At 51.9% G+C, this 20,790-nt stretch overlaps 2 protein-coding genes across 11 annotated transcripts; both read left to right on the top strand.

Moving 5' to 3' along the window:
- The first annotated feature begins 637 nt into the window (after positions 1-637).
- IL17RC (interleukin 17 receptor C) lies at positions 638-12,227 on the top strand. 10 transcript variants are annotated; one of them, XM_027522220.1, is made up of 19 exons: positions 638-1,003; positions 1,275-1,296; positions 1,472-1,624; positions 1,899-1,973; positions 2,064-2,162; positions 2,810-2,921; positions 3,194-3,238; positions 4,759-4,898; positions 5,123-5,182; positions 6,923-6,977; positions 7,063-7,244; positions 7,339-7,389; positions 8,765-8,810; positions 8,951-9,072; positions 9,343-9,402; positions 9,913-9,961; positions 11,246-11,341; positions 11,447-11,485; positions 11,575-12,227. In XM_027522220.1, exons 4-19 carry the CDS (start codon positions 1,920-1,922, stop codon positions 12,201-12,203), a joined length of 1,839 nt encoding a protein of 612 aa, XP_027378021.1. In that variant the 5' UTR covers positions 638-1,003; positions 1,275-1,296; positions 1,472-1,624; positions 1,899-1,919; the 3' UTR covers positions 12,204-12,227. The 10 variants fall into 10 exon arrangements, with proteins under 10 accessions (XP_027378021.1, XP_027378015.1, XP_027378017.1 ...); XM_027522212.1 differs by having other exon boundaries at positions 639-1,003; positions 2,064-2,173; XM_027522214.1 differs by lacking the exon at positions 11,447-11,485 and having other exon boundaries at positions 2,064-2,173.
- A 158-nt stretch (positions 12,228-12,385) lies between these two features.
- CRELD1 (cysteine rich with EGF like domains 1) lies at positions 12,386-20,604 on the top strand. Its single transcript, XM_027522227.1, has 11 exons — positions 12,386-12,488; positions 13,009-13,201; positions 13,424-13,506; positions 16,093-16,203; positions 16,509-16,600; positions 17,271-17,447; positions 17,532-17,627; positions 18,505-18,588; positions 18,770-18,865; positions 19,046-19,180; positions 19,943-20,604. The coding sequence occupies exons 2-11, from the start codon at positions 13,028-13,030 to the stop codon at positions 20,155-20,157; spliced, it is 1,263 nt and encodes a 420-aa protein (XP_027378028.1). The 5' UTR covers positions 12,386-12,488; positions 13,009-13,027; the 3' UTR covers positions 20,158-20,604.
- The last annotated feature ends 186 nt before the right edge of the window (positions 20,605-20,790 follow it).

The raw sequence follows: 20,790 nt of genomic DNA on the forward strand, positions 1-20,790 counted from the left end.
GCTGAGCTGGGGAAGGGCCAGCATTACCCTACCCAGGGCTGGTTATACGTCATTCTGTGGGCCCAGATCCTCTGTGTCCACATCCACATCCACGTCTGTCACGTTCTCACAAGCAGTGCCTCTGAAAAGGCAAAGAGGGATCTGGAGATCTTGATCCTCACTGTGATTCTTCAGAGAGAATAAAGGAAAACGGGTGATGTGGGTCCGTGGTCACGCAGCTAGCCTGTGGCAACAGCACAATTAGGACCCTGTCTTCCTGCCTCTGGGGTCCTGGGTTCCTCCCCTCGACCCCACACTGCAGCATAAGCCAAGCAGTGATGAGAAGTCCACTTTCTAGTGCCTTTAGAGCTCCTGTCCCACAGTGAGGCCCAAGGAGAATGTGGGAAGGGACCTGGAGTCCCAGAGTCATATGGGAAGTGAAAATGCCCCAGGATTGCCCAGAACTCTCCTCCTTAGGGACTCCCAGAGTGAGTAAGAGCTCCCTTACTCACCCATTAGGCCACCACCCTCTTCAGGGGCCCCTCCCAGCCAGGTGTCAGCAGAGAAGGAGGAGGAGGAGGGGAAGAGGAGGAGGGACTGAGCCACCACCACTCCAGTCCAGGGCTGCTGGCTCCCAAGTCTGGTGTTGGTGGGAGGGACCGGGCGGGGCGGGAACAGACGGCTGCCTGCCGGGAGCCAAAACGAAAGCACTGTGGCTGGGACTGGCCTGGAGTCTAGACTCCCGGGAGAGGCGAGCGTGAGCGGGCCAGCGCTGGGACCCCAAGGCTGAGGAGCGATTCCAGCCTCTCCTGCCCCGAGGCCCGCGGCTGAGTGGGAGCAGAGGTGTGGTGTCTGCCCCCCCTCGGGGGGGGGGGGCAGGACAGGGCCTCAGGCCTGGGTGCTGCCTGGCACCTGGAAGATGCCTGTGCCCTGGTTCCTTCTGTCCTTGGCTCTGGGCCGGAACCCCGTGGTCCTCTCTCTGGAGAGGGTTGTGGGGCCTCAGGACACGGCTCGCTGCTCTCCGGTGAGTCTGGGGCCCCGGGCGGGCTGAGGAAGGCTCCGGGTTCGGTCTGGGGCTGTAGAGGCCCTAGCCTGGCTCCTGTCACTGCCATCCCTGTCAGAACCGCCCTGGCTGGTCTGTCGGGTGCTGATGGGGTAAGAGAAGAATGGGGAGGGGGCAAGAGCTAGATCTGAGTTCTTCTGGGAGGGACTCGAAAAAGGGAGAAAGAGTCGGCGGCCGAGGGAATGTTAGATCTGGAAGCATAAACTCTGACTTGTCTTTACCTCTCTCCCAGGGCCTGTCCTGCCATCTCTGGGGTGAGTAGCTCTACTTTTAGAGAGGAAAGATCTTCCTGGGTTGGCAGCAGGGAAGAGGGATGGGAGCTGTTCAGCCTAGGGAGAGCCCAAAGCTCCTTGGCCCTCTGGGGGTGTCAGGTGCAACCAGACTCTGGGTCTGAGCAGCTTCAGCACCTACCCCACCCTTCACATGCAGATGGTGACGTGCTCTGCCTGCCTGGGAGCCTCGTGTCCGCCCCAGGCCCCGTGCTGGTGCCCACACGCTTGCAGACAGAGCTGGTGCTGAGGTGCCACGAGGAGACTGACTGTGACCTCTGTGTGCGTGTGGCCGTCCACTTGGCCGTGCAGGGTGAGCCTATCATCCTGTGACTGGGCATTGGGTGCACGTGAGTGTGTCTGATGTGGACACAAGGACAGGGTGGGGGGAGACTGTCAGGTAGCCCGGGGCATCCTCAGATTCTCCTGGAGACACTGGCCAGTGCACACCGCCCAAGTCAGCCTGGTCTCACTGCCCACCCCCCAGGCCCCAGGCCTGGCCTCTGCTTCCAAGCACCGAGCTTCCTGGAAGGAAGCTAAACCCAGAGCTGAGGCTGGACCTGTGCCTTGCTCTTGGGCCCTTCCAGGGTACTGGGAAGATCCTGAAGATGAAGAGAAGTTTAGAAGAGCAGCTGACCCAGAGCTTGAGGAGCCTAGGAATGGTGAGAAGAAGCTGGTCGACCCAGCTGTCCCTGCCCAGAGCTTTGCCCTCCCTCCTGGGCCTGACCGCCTCCCCGCCCTGTTGTTCACAGCCTCTCTCCAGGCCCACATCGTGCTCTCCTTCCAGGCCTACCCTACTGCCCACTGTGTCCTGCTGGAGGTGCAAGTGCCTGCTGCCCTCGTGCAGCCTGGTCAGTCTGTGGTATGCAAAATAATAATAACGCTAACCACTTCCTAAAGCTGAAATTCATGAAGTACTTTCATGTACATTATCTCTTTAAGTCCTAATCTCAGCAGGGCTGTGGGCAAGTCATTTCAGTCCTTTATGCTTCAGTTTGCTTGTCTGTAAAGTGGGAATAAGAGTAGCCCCACCTCGGGAATTCTCTGGCAGTCCAGTGGTTGGGACTTCCAGCTTTCACTGCTGAGGTTTGATCTCTGGTCAGGGATCTAATATCCCACAAGCCATGAGATGTGCCTCCCCCACCAAAAAAAAAAAGAAAAGAAGAATAGTCCTATCTTATATGGCTGTTGTGAGAATTAAATGAGTTGATATATGTAAAATACCTGGTATAATGCCCAGCTCGGAAGAGCCTCAGAAAGTTTAATTTTTCTTTTGTAATCCCTTAACTGAGTGGGAGGGTATTATCCCTTCACTGGCCCTGCTGCCACTCCTCCTGAGGGTGTGTATCTTAGAGTCCTTGAGGACATGTTCATGATGGAATTTGGGGGCATAGAGTATAGTCATTGGTTGGGAATAGGGCAGAGGGTGAGTGGAGAGGGTCCATGGAGAGGATTCTGAGCCTTATACCACCAGCCTTCCGCCACCCTCTCCTCACAGGGCTCTGTAGTATTTGACTGTTTCGAGGCTGCCCTGGGGGCTGAGGTGCAAATCTGGTCCTACACTCAGCCCAGGTACCAGAAGGAACTCAATCTCACGCAGCAGCTCCCTGGTAAGTGACCCCAGAGCCTGAGGGGCCCCAAGTCTGGCCCCTTGTCTGTCTCCCCACTGGCAACTGCCCCTCTGCACTCACCCCCTTGCTTGTCCCAACTTCACTCAGTCACTCTCGCCCCCAGCCTCCCCAGGTGACATTGCTCCCCAGTGGGCACTGAAGTAGATATGGGTGATATTGAGGGGACAGGGAGTCTTCCCAGGGGTTGGTTTGCCCCCCTCCTTTCTTTGGCCCCTAACCCCACTGGAGGCTTTTCTGTGATCTCTCCCCAGACTGCAGGGGTCTGGAAGTCCAGGACAACATTCAGAGCTGCTGGGGTAGGAGCTAGGTCCAGTGAGGCTGGGAGGAGGGAGGGGCTTGTTCTGGAGTGGGAGGGGCCCTGGGAGTCAACTTCAGGCCTGGCTGCCACACCCCACAGGCTCACAGAGCTCATTGATTCATTTATCACACATGATCTACAGTAGTTCCTACTCCGTGCCAGGCATTCAAAGGTGAATTCTCACTCCTTAGAACAAATATTTGTTCATACCAGAGACAGCCAGAGGCCCAAAGCATGGTCAGGATTATGGTGTAACCCCTGTCCTGCCCCAATATATCAAAATAAAAATAGCTTTAAACCATAAAATAAGGGCTAAGGATCTCAAGGTTCTGATGATGTTTTTCACATAAACTATTTGGACTTTTGTTTCATTCCTTTAAAAAAAATACTTTATTTATCATGGTGTACCATACATACAGAAAACTGTAAAGTGCACTAATTTTAATTCCAGTTCAATTAATTTTTACATATGTGTACACTTGTGTAACTACCAGCACATCAAGACAGAAACACTGTGGGCTTCTGAACTCTTATATTATTTCAACTTCATTTTCTGCTTAGTTTCTTAAACTTAAGCTTGATGCCTCTTTGGTAATTCATTTAAGACTGCTCAGCACCAGGGTTTTGATATACAGATACACATCACGGATTTCATGTCTTTATTCATTTAGTAGACCTTGATTCACTTAGTCATCAGATATTTATTGAGTAATTATTCTGCCCAAGGAATATCCCTAGGCACTGGAGATAAACCAATTAAAAAAAAAAATCCCTGCCCTCACAGAGCTAACATTCTAGCTGGGAGTCAGGGTCATAGTAGAGGTGACAGAGGACACTTCCACGTATTTCACGTGGAAGTGTGAAATACACAGTAAGTTAGATGGTAATTAATACTATAGAGAAAATTCAGGGAAGAGGGATATGGAGGTTGGGAGTGGCAGTGGTCAGTCAGCATAAGACCCGAAAGAGGCGAAGGAGGAGCCATATGCGTATCTGAGGGGAGAGGGTTCCATATGGAGGGAAGCGCCAGTGCGAAGGGCCTGGGGCAGGAGCGTGCCTGGTATGTTTAAGTGTTAGTAAGGAGGACAGTGTCTGCAGCAGGTTAATTAAGGACATGAGTGCTAGGAAAGGAGATTGGAGAGGTCACAGCAGCCAGACAGGAAGTACTTGCAGGCACTGTAAGGACCCTGACTTTTACTGTGGGAGTGAGGTGGTGGGGGCGGGCATCAGAAGGTTCTGAGCAGAGGAGAATGCTTTTAGTGGTTACAGGGTACTTTCTGGCTGCAGAGGGAGAAGCAAGGAGAAGAGCCAGCTCCAGACCCCTACTGGGGTCTACACAGGCTCCATCTTGGGATGCAGCCAAAGTTTGGTTCGTGATGGAGACACAGGCTCTGCCCTCCAGGGGCCCCCTAGTCTAAGGGGTTTGAAGGAAACTCCAAAGGGCAGTGGGTGGGTATTACCCAGGCTTGGGTGTGCGGAAGAGGTGAGGGAAGACTGTCTGTCTGCATCCCCCTGCAGCCCTGCCCTGGCTCAACGTGTCTGCAGATGGCGAGGACGTGCGCCTGGTGCTGGACGTCTCTGAGGAGCAGCGCTTCGGCCTCTCTCTGTACTGGAACCAGGTCCAGGGCCCTATAAAACCCTGGTGGCACAGTAACCTGGTGAGGCCTCCCCCTCCCCAAGTCCATTCTCACCATAGGCTGATGCCCATGCTAAAGTTGCAAGTGCCTTATCACAGGGGACCCTTGAAAAGGACACAGCCACCCACAGTCAAAGCAAGGATCATCGGTGGGGGAACAGCTACCCCCCTGGTGTCCTTAACTTTGGCCTGCAGCCTTCCTCCTACTCATCTTCTCCAGCTTCTCCCCTTCTACTTGTCCCACAGACTGGACCACAGACCATTACCTTGAACCACACGGACCTGGTCCCCTGCCTCTGTATTCAGGTAGGAGCAGAGTCTGGCCGGGGGCCCGGGGAAGGGGATCAGGGAATTGGTGAGAGGGTTGGTCCTCACCTGCCTGGTGGAATCTATGGCTCCTAGGGGCTGGCCCCCTTGACCTTTTCTGTCCTGTGTCTTCTCCTTGTGCATGCCCTGAACACTCTTCCTGCTCTTTGAAGGCTTCTGCCACTCCTCTAGTTCCCTCTCTGGGCTTCCCTGGAGAGTAGAGCCTGTGTTGTGAACTCAGACTCATTTGAATCCTGATTCTTGCCATTTCCTAGCTCTGTGACCTTGAGCAATTCACTTCACCTCTCTGAGCTTGTTTCCTATAAGTAAAATGAGAATAACAGTACCAGCCTAAGAGGGCTATTACAAGGAAGTGTGCCACTTCCAGCTTATATATGCTATAATAATACATTCTCCCTCTGATTGTACATTTAATTGGTCATTAGGTCCCATGTTTTACTTCTGACATTAACGTCTCTCATTCTCACTACCTAAAATGCCCTCACTTCTTTTTCATATACCCTAATCCTTCCAGTTCAAATGTTACTTCTTTCCCAAAGCTTTTGTTCAAACTCCTGGCCTCTCCTATCTCCTCCAAATCTTCTTGCATTTCTGTCTTTTCTGTTCATTATTTATCATTTCTTTTGTTATTTGAGCACCTGTCTTCTTGCACAAGACAAATCCTCAATAAATGGAGTGCTTGATTTATTAATTTGTATACATGTTTTATTCTTACTACAACTGCAAATCTGTGATTTCCCTGAAGGCAAGGAAATAATAACTATTCACATTTAGTAATTTCCCTGGAGCTTTGCATAATGCTTGGCATCTAGTGGGTGCTAATAAGTTTGTTAAGTTAATGAATGAATGAATGCGTGAAACTCTACTGCTTAGCACAGTGTTAGGACATGTAACAGACATTCATGAAATGTTTGCTGTCACATAAATGTTCTCATTGCCAAGCACAATGCCTACTACATAGTAGCTCTTAAAGGTTTGCTGAAGAAATTATTCTATTTCTCCTGTGCTTAGAACAAGGCTAAGCCAAGAATGGGTGCACTTAAAAGGTCTATTGGAAGAATAAATGGAGAATAGATGGATGTGTCCTTCACACTTAGCACAGTGCCTGGCAAGTAGTGTGTTCTCACAAAGTGATTGTGGATTTAATTGTCGAATGTCCCTATGCCTACCATAGTGCTAAGACACATGGTAGGTACTCATTAAAAATTTGTTGAGTGAAGATGTTGCCAGATGTTGGCATGGGGATTGCTGAAAGAATAAATGTGTGCAATTCTAGGACTTTGCAGAGAACAGGAAGACCATATGTTTGTAAAATACGTCCTCCCTCTATATTCAGTATCCTAGAGGGATTAGTTCCAGGACTTCTGTGGATACCAAAGTCTGTGATCCTCAAGTCCTTTATATGATATAAAATGGTGCAGTAGTTACATATAATTCACTCACATACTCCCATATACCTTAAATCATTTCCAGATTGTTTATAATACCTAATACAACCTAAATGCTATGTAAACAGTTTCCTGTAGACAAATTCAAGTTTTGCTTTTTGCAACTTTCTGGAATTTTCTCCCCAAATATTTCTGATCTGAGGATGAGGGACAGTGGATAAGGAGGGCCAAGGAGGGCTGACTGTTTGGGGCTGAATGAATGCACCCCCAGGGCTTTAAGCAGAGGGTTGGCTGGGTTGAACTGACCTGTGGAGCTCTCTTTCCTTTCTAGGTGTGGCCCCTGGAGCCCGACTCTGTCAGGACCAGCATCTGCCCCTTTAGGGAGGGTGAGTGAACAGGTCCTGCCAGGGCGGGAGCAGTGAGGGAGGGACCTGCTGGTGAGCAGTGCAGTGACCTGTCCTGTGCCTGCAGACCCCCGCGCACACCGAAACCTCTGGCGCGCTGCCCGATTGCAGCTGCTTCCCCCGCTGGGCTGGCGGCTAGACGCGCCATGCTCACTGCCCGCCGAGGCCACTCTGTGCTGGCAGCCACTGGATGGGGGCCCCTGCCTGTCGCTGGTCCCGCCGCTGCCCCGAGAAAATGTTACTGTGAATGTAAGTGAAGTGGCAGGAGGTTCCTGGGGTTGGGGAAGGAAGGGGAGCCCAGGAGCCCACTTTCATGACCTCATGCATTACCCTCTTTCCACAGAAGGTTCTTGAGTTCCCCTTGCTGAAAGGCCACCCCAACGTCTGTGTCCAGGCAAGAAGGGGGCGCCAGAGAGCTGAGCTGGGGAAAGGACCTGCACGGACCCCCAGTCTTCTGGATCCACTTTATCCTTGGGTCCCTGGAGCAAAGTGGTTACCAACTTCCTCTTTAGGAGTTCCACTATTTACTTTAGCAGTGCATGGCATGTGAGCCTGGGCACTTCACCTGTCTGAATGTCAGTCTCCTCATGTATTTAATGGGGATGATAATAGTAACTACTTCACAGATGAAGATTAAATAAGTGCTTCACCTTGGTGACTGGCACAAACTAAATGTTCAGCAAACCTTAGCTGCTTTGATACTTGTTATAATTATCCCATTTCCCTACCTGGAGAAATGGGTTGCTTTACAGCTTCAAAGGGTGGTTATAAAAATATTAATTCAAGATTTATTGAGCACCTACTATATGCCAAGCACTGTTTTAGGCTCTTGGGATAGCTGTGTCAGTGAATAAAACCAATAAATATTCCCACCTTTAGAGAGCTTATGTTCTAATGGAAAAAAACAGACAATAGACATAATGAGTAAATTACATAGTCTGTTAAAATTGTGTATAATTGCTATAGAAAAAGATGGGGAAGGATAAAGGAGGGTTGTAGTTGCAATTTCAAGAGGGGCAGTCAGATGAGGCTTCTTTGAAAAGGTGGTTAGATGAGAAGGGAGTATATAAAGTGCTATCAGAAATGAAAAGAGTAGGGACTTCCCTGGCAGTCCAGTGGTTCAGACTTTGCCTTCCAGTGGAGGGGGTGCAAGTTTGATCCCTGGTTGGGGAGCTAAGATTCCACATGCCTTCCAGCTGAAAAGCCAAAACATAAAACAGAAGCAATACGGTAACATTCAATAAAGACTTTTAAAATAGTCCACATCAAAAACAAACTTTATTTTTTTAAAGAAATGAAAAGAGCTAATTTAGGCTGGGCTTCCCAGGTGGCTCAGTGGTAAAGAATCTGCCTACCAATGCAGGAGACATAGGTTTGATCTCTGGGTTAGGAACATCCCCTGGAGAAGGAAATAAACTCACTCCACTATTTTTGCCTGGGAAATCCTGTGGACAGAGGAGCCTGGTGGGCTACAGTCTATGGGATCACAAAAAGTTCAGACACAGTTTAGAGATTAAACAGGGAAGCAATTTAGGGCTGTCAGACCCTTTAGCACAGATAACCTCATGAGGCTGAGGCTGAGAAAGATGGAGTGATTCCTCATTAACCAGCCTTGAAGCTAGATCTGCCTAAGTTCAGGTCCAGAGTCCAGACCACCTCCTCCCCCAACCTGACAGGCCTCCCCCTTGTTGCTCCTTCCTTCTCTTCTGATTTTTCTGGCCTCAGCTTCTTTGTTCCTCATGTCTCTAACTCTGGCCTCTTTTGAGCAGGTGAGCACCTGGGAGAAGCTACAGCTACAAGAGTGCTTGTGGGCTGGTGAGTGGAACCTCAGGGGAGGCTGGGGCAAGGCCACTGCAATGGGGTGAGCCCAGGAAGTGCCAGCCCCTGGGGTGAAGGTCAGACATGGAGCAGGGTTGGGTTGGGTCTAACTCAGAGTGGGCTCTCACCCTTTCCAGACTCCCTGGGGCCTCGCAAGGATGACATGCTGCTGGTGGAGACACGAGGCCCCCAGGACAATGGTTCCCTCTGTGCCTTGGAACCCAGTGGCTGCACCCCACTGCTCAGCAGGGCATCCACGGTGAGGGATGGCGGGCCCTCCTCCATGTCCCTTTCCAGCTCCATCTCACACCTGACCTCAAATTTTCACTCTCTTCACATTCCCCTCCTTCAAGCCAAGCCCTGTGCTGGTCTCTGGAAATGTGGGGGTGACTTAGACTTGGACCTTGTTCTCAATGGCCTCTCAGAAGTCTCCCAGCCTCCCTCCCCAACTATCCCGCCCACCTGTAGCCTGGTGGGTCGCCTAGGTGTGGTGCCTCTAGGTGACAGCCCCCACTCCTTGGCTTGGCAGAGGGCAGCTCGCCTTGGAGAGCAGTTACTACAAGACGTGCAGTCGGGCCAGTGTCTACAGGTAAGTAGGTGGCAGGAGGGCCCTTCCCAATGCCAAAAGGCAAGGGGCTTCAAACCCTGTCTTAAACTTTTTCTACCTCTTACTGTGTCTAGCAGGAAAGAGTGAGAACCCTTCTGGGGCAGGGTCCTCCTCACTGTCCTCTAGTGCTTATTTTCTGTCCAGCCCAGGGGAACCTAAGGGTTGAGCCACTGTCCCCAAGTTGCTCACTGCTGGGTAAGAAACCAGCAAACAGATAACCACTGGATTAAGACAGTCGATAACCAATGTGTTAAGCTTTGGGTTCCAGGGGACATTCAAGTAAGGGTCTCTTCCTGTGGGCCAGTTCTGGCACCAGAAGGAAGGCACAGTCCAGAAAACAGGCACAGCATGGGCAAAGCAGAGCAGCTTGTGGCAACCTGCTGTGTGTAGAGGGAAATACGCATGGTCAAGGCTGCAAATTTGGGACTGGAACTTGGTGAGTGTGGAACACCAAGCTGGGGCCCTGGATTTGCTTTTGTTTGTATCTTACAGCTCTGGGACAATGACCTGGGAGCACTCTGGGCCTGCCCCATGGACAAGTGTGAGTATTACAAGAACTGCCCTTATCTGTACAGGGAGCTGGAATCTTGACAGGGACCATTCCCAGGGAAGCACACACAATGAATGGCCTTGTCCTTCCCTGGCTAAGATCAACCAGAGGGTAATTCCTTCATTAATTCACAAACTAATCTGGTAATCCCAGTATCACCAGAGACAAAATCCTTGTCCTCATGCCAGTGTCCAAAGCCCTGAATGCTTACAGAGGGGAGCTGATCTAGGTCAGGCGAGTTCAGGGGAAAGGTTGGAAGTGAACTCTGAAGGCTGAGCTAGATGAAGGGCGTGGGTAAAGATGCATTTTTGTGAAGACCCTGGGTGATTTTTTGAGGAACTCCAAGGTGGCCACTGTGATTGTGTTTTGAGAGGTAGACCTCTGTCATGAGATGAGGACATGAGGGCCATTGTAGGGCCTTGGGAACCAATGTAACCAATTTGGATTTTATATTAAGAATAGCAGGAACTTTTTGAAAGGCTATAATCAAATTTGCATTTAAAAAGATCTTGGGCCGCCCTGTGGTAATGAAAGTGAAAGTGAAAGTCAGTCAGTTGTATCCAACTCTTTGGGACCCCATGGACTGTATAGTCTATGGAATTCTGCAGCCATAATACTGGAGTGGGTAGCCTTTCCCTTCTCCAGGGGATCTTCCCAACCCAGGATCAAACCCAGGTCTTCGCACTGCAGGTGAATTCTTTACCAGCTGAACCACAAGGGAAGCCCAAGAAGACTGGAGTGGGTAGCCCATCCCTTCTCCAGTGGATCTTCCCGACCCAGGAATCGAACTGGGGTCTCCTGCATTGCAGGTGGATTCTTTACCAACTGAGCTATGTGGTAGAGTTAGAGGCAAAAAAGAAAGAGGTCAGAGACACCAGATAGAAGGCTGCTGCAGTCATCCAAGAGAGTGAGGTCAAGAGTCTAGCAACCCTAGCCTTGGAGTGGGGGCAATAATCTTAGCTGACATCTTAGCACTTACTATGTCCCCTCAGCATTATGTTCAGTGCTTTATGTGGATCAATACATATAGTCCTCACAAGAATCCTATGAAGTAGATACTACTGTTACCTCAGTTTTACAGAGGTGAAAACTGAGGCAGAAGGTGAAGTCACTTACCAAGGTCACCCATGTAGATTGATCTGTGTTCATACCCTGTACTCTGACCCTATGAGCTCTGACTTTGGGCAACTCTCTTCATTTCTCTGAGCCTCAGTTTTTCTCCTTCGTGAAGTGGGGGTCTCTTAACAAGCCCATCTTCTCCCTTAATTCTCCTAGACATCCACCAGCGCTGGGCCCTGGTCTGGCTGGCCTGCTTACTCTTGGCCGCTGTGCTTTTCCTTCTCCTTCTTCTCAAAATGAGCCGTGTGAAAGGTGAGCGCTTCCCAGCTCCCCATTCCCCAGGGGCAGGACTGGAAGTTGGCCAGGAGAAAGCGGGGACCGGGCTGACCGGCTGCCTCCGCTCCTCTCCCCTCGCAGGGTGGCTGAGGCTCTTGAAGGAGAACATCCGCGCGGGGGGTGAGTGTGAGCAAGAGCGGGGCGGGGGGCCGCCCCCAGCGGCCCTCGGGCCAGCTCACGTCTCCCTCCCGCTCTGTTCTCTCCCGCAGCGGCCGCCGGGAGCCGCGCGGCTCTGCTCCTCTACTCCGCCGACGACGCGAGCTTCGAGCGCCTGGTGGGCTCCCTGGCCTCGGCGCTGTGCCAGCTGCCGCTGCGCGTGGCCGTGGACCTGTGGAGCCGTCGCGATCTGAGCGCGCAGGGAGCGCTGGCCTGGTTCCATGCGCAGCGGCGCCAGACCCTGCAGGAGGGCGGCGTGGTGGTCCTGCTCTTCTCGCCCGGGGCCGTGGCGCTATGCCGCGAGTGGCTGCAGGATGCCACTTCGGCGCCCAGGGCGCACGACCCGCACGATGCCTTTGCCGCCTCGCTCAGCTGCGTGCTGCCGGACTTCTTGCAGGGCCGCGCGCCCGGCCGCTACGTCGGGGCCTACTTTGACAAACTACTGCCCGCGGACGCCGTGCCCGCCCTGTTCCGCAGCGTGCCAGTCTTCTCTTTGCCCTCACAGCTGCCCGACTTTCTGGGGACTTTGCAGGGATCCGCCGCCCCCCGCCCTCGGCGGCTCGCGGAGAGAGCGGAGCAAGTGTCCCGGGCCCTGCAGCCCGCCCTGGATAGCTGTTTCCGGCCCCCGGGGGCCCCGGGGACAGGACGCGGGATGGGGCCTGAGGCAGGAGACAGAACTTGAATAAAGTCAGACCCTATTTTTCTACCCGTGTCTCCAGTGTGTCTCCTCAGCTACTGTCCGCCGAACTACCGCCAGTATCCGGTATCCCCGCGCCCCTTTAACTCCCGGACAGGTGCAGTCCGGAGACGTCTCTGGTTGGCTGGCATGGGGTGACGCAATGGCACATGGCCCACTGCCATTGGCTGTGGCGTGGGTTCCTCCCCTCCCGGCTGCGGAGTCGGCGGCGGGTGCACGTTTTACGCAGCCGCGGCGTTGGGAAGACAGCTGCTGGCGACCGCGGGCTGGGTGGGTTGTCCCTTTCTCCTCCGCGGCCTATGTGGATCTGGATCCTTCCTTGCCCGCTAGTGGGCCATGCCTTTGCCGTCTGAAGGCCCTGGACCTGACCTCTTCATATCCGGATCCGGGCTCCTCCCCCCGCCCCCACACGGGGGTTCCGGACTCCTCCCCCCAAGACCGTCCGTCCGGAATCTTCTCCCGCAGTATTAGGAATCTAACCAGTTCTCCATAATCCCGCTGATTCAGCCTTTTAGAACCGTATTCCGACACTAAAACGATGGGCTGACTCCTACCTCCTTGCCGAGGATCCTGGCCATCTACCCCAGCAGCGACGAGGATAACTTATTACCATCCTGGAATTTTAGAATAGCTTCCTTTCCCTGTCTCCCCTCCCTCGGACTTAACCCAGTCTAGCCTTGTTTTCTTATACCACAGATCTGGGCCCCCAGACCCGCAGCACCGCAAATCCCACCCTTTTCTTTCCCACTTGGCTTCCCTAGTGAACCCTCCGCATATCCTCTGTCTACAGGTCCCCAGCCTGGGAAAAGATGGCCCCAAGATCCTCAAGGGGCATAGCCCCAGCTATGCTCTGTGGTTTGAGCCTCTTCCTTGGCTTCCCAGGCCTGGTCTGGGTCCAAATTTCTGTGCCTCCCCAATCTTCTCCCCACACTGAGCCCCATCCGTGTCACACCTGCCGGGGACTGGTTGACAGCTTCAACAAGGTGGGTGCATCAGCAGTATAAGAGGGAGGGGCCAGCTACTGTAACACAGTGGTTGAGAGTTGGGAGCTCTGGGATACAAGCCTGTATGAACTCATGTCCCAGCTTGGTTACTTGCTATTTGAATAGACTTGGGCAGGTTGCCTCTCTGCCTCAGTTTCTTGGTTTGTGAAATACAAGTGCTAGGATGTGCCAGGCAATATTAATAATTTTCTCCATTTCCAGGGCCTGGAGAGAACCATCCGGGACAACTTTGGAGGTGGAAACACTGCTTGGGAGGAAGAGAAGTTGTCCAAATACAAAGACAGGTAAGAAAGAGGCTGGAGGGGTGAGTTTGTATACCTAACATTCCCAGTCTCTGCTATGCTGGTAGAGGCCTAGAGACACGTGGAGAGGACTTACTCAACCAATGTTGCTGAATATAGGACAGCACTAAACAAGCCAATCAGAATCCCTCCTTCAGGGAGCTTACATTCTAGTAGAGGAGACAGTGAATAGATAAGTTGTTATTGTTTAATCACTAAGTCACGTCTGACCCTTTTGCAAGCCCGTGGACAGTAGCCCGCCAGGCTCCTCTGCCCATGGGATTTCCCAGGCAAGAATACTGGAGCTGGTTGCCATTTCTTCTCCACGGGATCTTTCCGACTCAGGGATCAAATCCACATCTCCTGTATTAACAAGCAGATTCTTTACCACTGAGCCACCAGGGAAGCCCAAATAAATTAATAATGTCATATCAGGTGAAGAATGGTAAAGCAGGATGGACTGCAGATTGGTGGGAGACATGGCATTCAGCATATGACATTTGAACAGAGACCTGAGGTGCAGAAGCAGACTGTGCAACAGTTCAGGAAAGGGTTTGGACAGAGCGGGACTGAGCTTGATGTATTTCAGAAGTGGTTGGATTTGGAGTAAACTGAAGGGAGAGTGGCAGAAGATGAAGGCACAGGGCCCGGAAAGTCACAAAAAGACATTTAGATTTTGTTCTGAGTATATCAGGAAGTCATTGGAAGTTTTGAAGCTGGGAAGTGATAACAGTTTTATTTGTACCTACAAAAGGTCTCTCACATGGACACAGGAAAACCAGTTGGGAGGCTAGGTCATAGACTAGGCATGTTGGCAGTGGTGGATGTGGTGAGAAAGGGTCAGAGTCTGGGTTTATTTTGCAGATAGGATAGAACGTGATGATGGAATCATCATGAAGTGTGAGAGGTTTGGGGCCTGCGCAACTGGGTGAATAGTGGGACTTTTCTGAGATGAGATAAATGGGTCTAGGGGAGGCATGGAATCAGGTGTTCTCATTGAACATGTTGGGCTGAAACGTCCATTAAATAGTCAAATAGAGTTAGATGTAGGAGTCAGGAGTTCAGGGGAGAAATAGGGCTGGAAACATGAATTTGATAGTCATCAACATATAGTCAGTGTATAAAGCCAGGGAACAAGATGAGATTATATTGAGAGGAGAGGCTGAGTCCTAGACACTTTAGCTTTTCAGAGTCCAATTGGGAAGAGGAATCGCCATGCTTGAAATTAGACCATGTTGTCAGTTGGGATCCTTTGTACCTTCGGGAAGGTCACTTCACCTTTGATCCTCTATTTCCTTATCTGTAAATTGGGAGTATTAATGTCAATCCAATTTTATATGATTGTGGTAAAGATTAAACTGTGATTAAACCACTAGAAAGAAAAGTTTTGGTACTCTGTAACATTGGTCATTTTCCTTTCCCTCAGTGGGCCTCATTTTCCTCATTTGGGAATGAAGGGATTGACCAAGGTAACCCTAAGGGCAATTCTAGCTCTATAATGGTTCCTGTTTTGTGGTTTTATTTTAAATCACCACGTCCCATATGCCAGGCACTGTGCAAGACCCTTTAAGCATAATGTAATACATTTTTTGTATTGCATATATATTAAAATTTTTTTATTGTTGTAAAATGGAATAACACAAAATTTACCATTAGATATACCAATGTATATTAAATATATATTTAGTATGTTCAGTGTTTTGCAACTATTACCATCATCTAGTTCCCAAACAATTTCATCCCCCAGAAGAGAAACTCCATCTCCATGGAGCATCATTCTCTCTTCCCCCAGCTGCTGGAAACCACTAATCTGCTATCTGTCTCCGAGGATTTGCTGATTCTGTTGGAATCATACAATATGGCCTTTTATGTCTGGCTTCTTGCACTCAGCATAATGTTTTCAGGGTTCATCCACTTTGTAGCAAGTATCAGTACTTTATTACTTTTTAAGGCTTAGTTATGTTCTGTTGCATTAATAGACCACATTTGTTTATCCATTTATCAGTTGATGGACATTTGGGTTGTTTATACCTTTTGGCTACTGTGTATAGTATTGCTGTGAACCTTTGTGTACAAGTTTTTGTTTGAACACCTGTTTTGCATTCTTTTGGCGAAGTATCCAGGAGTGGAATTACTGAGTCATATGGTGATTCCATGTTTAACTTACGGAGAAACTGCCGAATGGTTTCCACAGTGGCTGCACCATTTTTCATTCCCACCTGCTATGTAGGAGGGTTCCAGTTTCTCCACATCCTTGCCAACACTTGTTATATGATATGTTTTTAACTACATCTACCGAGCAAGGCTATTATATTCTGTTGTGCAGATGCAGGGACTGAGCTGTCTTCCAGCAAACCTACAGGGGAGCCATTGTCCCATTTTACAGATAAGAAAACATGTTCAGGAGAGGTTAAATGACCTGCCCAAGGTCACACCACTAGATTGGAACCCAGATCTGTCTGACTCCCAAAACTAGCACCCCTTGGCCTGTGGCCTTTGACATTGTCTGGCATCAGGTGGGGGAAGGGATTATAAGAGGGTAGTAGGTGGGCTGGAGTGTGTTCCTACCACCCGTCCCTGTCCCGTCAGTGAGACCCGCCTGGTAGAGGTGCTTGAGGGCGTGTGCAGCAAGTCGGATTTCGAGTGCCACCGCCTGCTGGAGCTGAGTGAGGAGCTGGTGGAGAGCTGGTGGTTTCACAAGTGAGTGAGAGGGGCCTTCCTGGGCGGGGCTCAGGCCAGGCCCGGCTGGTAATGCAGGGGGTGGCGAGCTAGCGGCTATGTCCTCCTTTGGCTCCTTCCTCCAAACCCAGGTGTGCCAAGGACTTCTGGGGAACCCAGGCTCCCACTCTGAGCTGCAGTCTGCAACTCTGCCAGTCAAGAAGAGGGCGGCCTTAAGGGTCCTGTGCCCACAATGGCTGTATCACAGATGCTGTGGGAGGTTGGGGGAGGGGGGGTGGGCGGCGCCTCTGACTCTGTCTCAGCCCCCACACTGTCCCCCTCCTCAGGCAGCAGGAAGCCCCTGACCTCTTCCAGTGGCTCTGCTCAGATTCCCTGAAGCTCTGCTGCCCTTCAGGCACCTTCGGGCCCTCCTGCCTTCGTGAGTTTTTCCAGGTCTTCTTGGGGGCTGGAAGGGAACTGCTGGGGCCAGGGGTCCAGTTGTGGCCCTGCCCCTGGCTGGCTCTGTGAGCTTGGGCTCCTCAGATTATTTCGCTGGACCTTGGTTCTCACCTACCTCACAGAGCTGGTTGGTGAGATGAGCAAATCAATGGGGAATGACTCTGAAAAGAGATATGGGGCTAGACTGAGTCAGATGGGACCATGGTTTCTATCATGTATTTGAGAAATCTGCCCCCCGCCCCCAGCCCCACCTTTCCCATGCCTGGACTAAGGGACTAAGGTATGACCTTCTTAGGGACAGGCAGGTGTTGCCTTGAAGCCCCTGCTGTCACCAGTTTTTTTTCCACGAAGTCTTGAGACAGGAGCTGAACTCACTCCCAGCCCCTTTTGAGAAATCTCTCTTGCAGTTGCACATATAAAGAGTTAGCAACAAAGATGGTCAATTCAGTCTTCCTAAAAGAAAAGATTTGTAAATAACCTAACCATTCCACAATGGAATGGTTAGATAAATTTCATAAAGTTTTATGACAGAATATTATGGCATTGTTAAAATGGTTTCTTCTCCAAAAATGTTTACTGACATGGGAGAAAATACTCTCTACATACAAAGTTGTATTTATGACCCCACCTGGTTCGGTGTCTGCCCACAGCCTGTCCTGGGGGTGCGGAGCGGCCCTGCGGTGGCTACGGCCATTGTGAAGGGGAAGGGACTCGAGGGGGCAGCGGGCACTGTGACTGCCAAGCTGGCTACGGGGGTGAGGCCTGTGGCCAGTGCGGCCTCGGCTACTTTGAAGCGGAGCGCAACGCCAGCCATCTGGTATGTTCGGGTAGGTAGCCCAGAGGCGCGGGGCCGGGCAGGGGTGTGTGGGATACCTGCCTGCCCACCCTCATACTTCCTCCGTTCCGCCCAGCTTGCTTTGGCCCCTGTGCACGCTGCTCAGGACCTGAGGAATCACATTGTCTACAGTGCAAGAAGGGCTGGGCCCTGCATCACCTTAAGTGTGTAGGTGAGTGGCACCCTGTCTGGGAGGGCAGGCAAGGTCTCGGGCTTGGTGACCGACCGACATACATATCTCTAGGCTCGACCAGTGCAGTCTGCATCTTCATAGAGAAATACCAACCTGCAAAAGTGGGAAAGTAACCAGGCACTTTCAGTACAGACCAATTGTTGTATAGCGGGAAATGTGTCTCATCCAGTTTGGTGGTGGGGAGTCAGGAAAGGCCTCTTGGAGGAGGTGTCACTTGGGTCTGGTCTTGAAGATTGGAAAAGGGTTAGCCAGGGGAATGAGGATAAACTTGGGGTCAGGAAACCTGTGTTCGAGACTTAGTTTGGTCCCTGTCTAGTCATTTAGATAGACGAGGGTAAAGGCTAAGCCGCTGTAACAGAAAGATCCCCAAAGACTGTGGCTTAGTGAATATAGAGGTTTATTTTCATGTCATATCAGTGTTGAAGCCGGTGATCCAGGCTAGCAGAAAAGCTCTGCTTATCACGGTCATTAGGACCTGGATTCCTTCTGTCATACTGTGCAGTCATGGGCATCTCTTTGTTTCACCATCTGGCACTGAGGAGGTGAGGTAGAGAAGAAGGGGCACAGAGGATCTAAGTCCATTGTTTTAAGCGAAAAGTGCAGCACGTCACTTTTGTCTGCATCCCGTTGGCCAAAACTCAGTCCCAAGGCCACAGTTAGCTGCAAAGTTGAAAACCAGTAGTCTCCAGTTGGCCAGGCGGAGTCCAGCTGCACCCCTGTATCTGTGGCGGCGGACAGCCTGCTGTCTCAGCCACACTCTTTGAGCCTGGGCAAGTCCTTTCCCAACAACCATGGCCTCAGCTTCCCTGTGAGTGAAATGGGGATTGAAGTCCCCACCCTGCCGGCCTCTTCGCAGACATTGATGAATGCGGCACGGAGCGAGCCAGCTGTGGAGCTGACCAGTTTTGTGTGAACACGGAGGGCTCCTACGAGTGCCGGGGTGAGTGTCTGCTCCTGTCTTCTGGGGACAGCTATGGGGAGGGTTGGGGGAGCTGCTCCACGCCTTTCCCCACAAACTGCCACCTTGCCAGGTGCCCCAACCCCTCCACCCTAGGTCCCTTCTGGAGCAGGGCTCCCCCAGGCCTACGGGCAGCTCGCCCCCATCTCTCTTCCTGCTCCAGACTGTGCCAAGGCCTGCCTGGGCTGCATGGGGGCGGGACCCGGCCGCTGTAAGAAGTGTAGCCCTGGCTACCAGCAGGTGGGCTCCAAGTGTCTCGGTGAGTGTCCTGCCACCCAGGAGGGCCTCGCCCACCACGAATTGACAGGGGCTGGACTGTGGACAGGGTGTGGGAAGGAAGGGCGGAATGTTGTCTGAGCCAGGGCAGAGGGGTGTCAGGATGTGAGTGAGATGGGACCCTGGCGGTCAGGGCTCTGAGCCCTCCTTGCCCTCCCTCAAGATGTGGACGAGTGTGAGACGGCGGTGTGTCCGGGGGAGAACCAACAATGTGAGAACACCGAGGGCAGTTACCGCTGCATCTGTGCGGATGGCTACAAACAGATGGAGGGCATCTGTGTGAAGGAGCAGATCCCAGGTGAGCCCCAGGAACCTGGGGAGGGGAGTTCCTCAATACAGGGGGAGGGCCAGCAAGCCCCTCGTCTGGGCAGCTGCAGACCTTCCCTTCCCCACCCCTTCACAAGGCTGCCCTGGCACAAGAACCCCACCGCCCAGGCTGGCTTTCGGTGGCCTCACCCTTCCCAGGGTAGAAAGGAAATCTGACTTGGTGTCAAATCATTCTGCCTTTCCAAGCCTCTTTCCCCATCTGTCCTTGCCCTGCTGCTGAGGGCTGTTGTAGGCTGTGGGTGTGATGAGACGAAGGATAATCACAATGATGGTGATAGTGACCACTTCCATGGTTTCAAACTGCATGTCACATGCTGTTCCAGGCATGTTGTACATATTGACTGATTTCACCCCTAAAATAGGATGTGATGGATCTTATTTTCATCTCCACTCTGCATAGTGGAAACAGGGACACAGATGAAACAGCTCGCCCAGGGCCCCATGGTAAGCAGGTGGCAGAGCTGGATGTCAAATCCAGGTGCTCTGACTCTGGAGCCGGGCTTGTACACATGCTCTGACATGACAGTCTCATGGCCTTGGGCAAACCTCTCGGCACCCCAGTTTTCCATTTAGTGAAACATGGATAATAACTGCCCATCTGGGAGTTGTTCTCAGCGGTGAATGACGCTGTGTGCTGGTGTGCCCAGCGGGCATGTTTGTGGCAGTGATGATCAGGTGTGTAGGAGGCTCCAGAAAGAGAAAATGGTGACAGATAGGCGCTTCTCTTGCTCAGAGTCAGCGGGCTTCTTCTCGGAGATGACGGAGGACGAGCTGGTGGTGCTGCAGCAGATGTTCTTCGGTGTCATCATCTGCGCACTGGCCACACTGGCCGCCAAGGGTGACTTGGTCTTTACCGCCATCTTCATTGGAGCTGTGGCAGCCATGACTGGCTATTGGTTGTCAGAGCGCAGTGACCGTGTGCTGGAGGGCTTCATCAAGGGCAGATAATCGCTGCCACACCTGCATCATCTCCTCCCACCCAGGCTGCCCCTGAGGTCGGGACTCTCCCATCTGGACACTTGAGGCACTTGCTTTATTTTTGAGAGTGGGGTAAGCACCCACTCCGCACTTTATAGAGCAGCCCAGACACCAGACCCCTGGAGTGAAAAAGTAGCCCCAAGGGTAGGTGCCTTGAGATCTTGACTTTGGGGCACTGGGCCAGCTTCACAATGTGTGAATTTTTTTTAAACAGTGTCTCCTCGTTGTGGCTGCTGGTGAGCTTTGGCCCTTGCCCAGGGTGAGGCTGGGGGAAGGTGTCCCTGCAGGGGTAGGCCCTTCACAGCCCCCTCCTGCCAGCTGCATGCTGCCAGTTCCTGTTCTGTACTCACCCCCTGCCCCTCAGCCACTGATTTATTTATTCATCTCAGGAAATAAAGAAAGGTCTTAGAAAATGGAGAATCTTGTCTTCCTACCTGTTCCCACCTGCTGTGGGTTGGCTTAAGCTACTGAGAGCCCTCCACCCTTGGGGAAGTTTCCTAAAGCCCTGGGAAACTGAGGGCTCTCTTGATGGGAGGAGTAGAGGGAATGCAAAGGAGAGCCTTGGCCCTGAAATATGTTAAGAGAAGGGGGATGGCGGAACCA

Source organism: Bos indicus x Bos taurus, chromosome 22, assembly GCF_003369695.1.
Source record: "Bos indicus x Bos taurus breed Angus x Brahman F1 hybrid chromosome 22, Bos_hybrid_MaternalHap_v2.0, whole genome shotgun sequence".
NCBI lineage: Eukaryota > Metazoa > Chordata > Mammalia > Artiodactyla > Bovidae > Bos > Bos indicus x Bos taurus.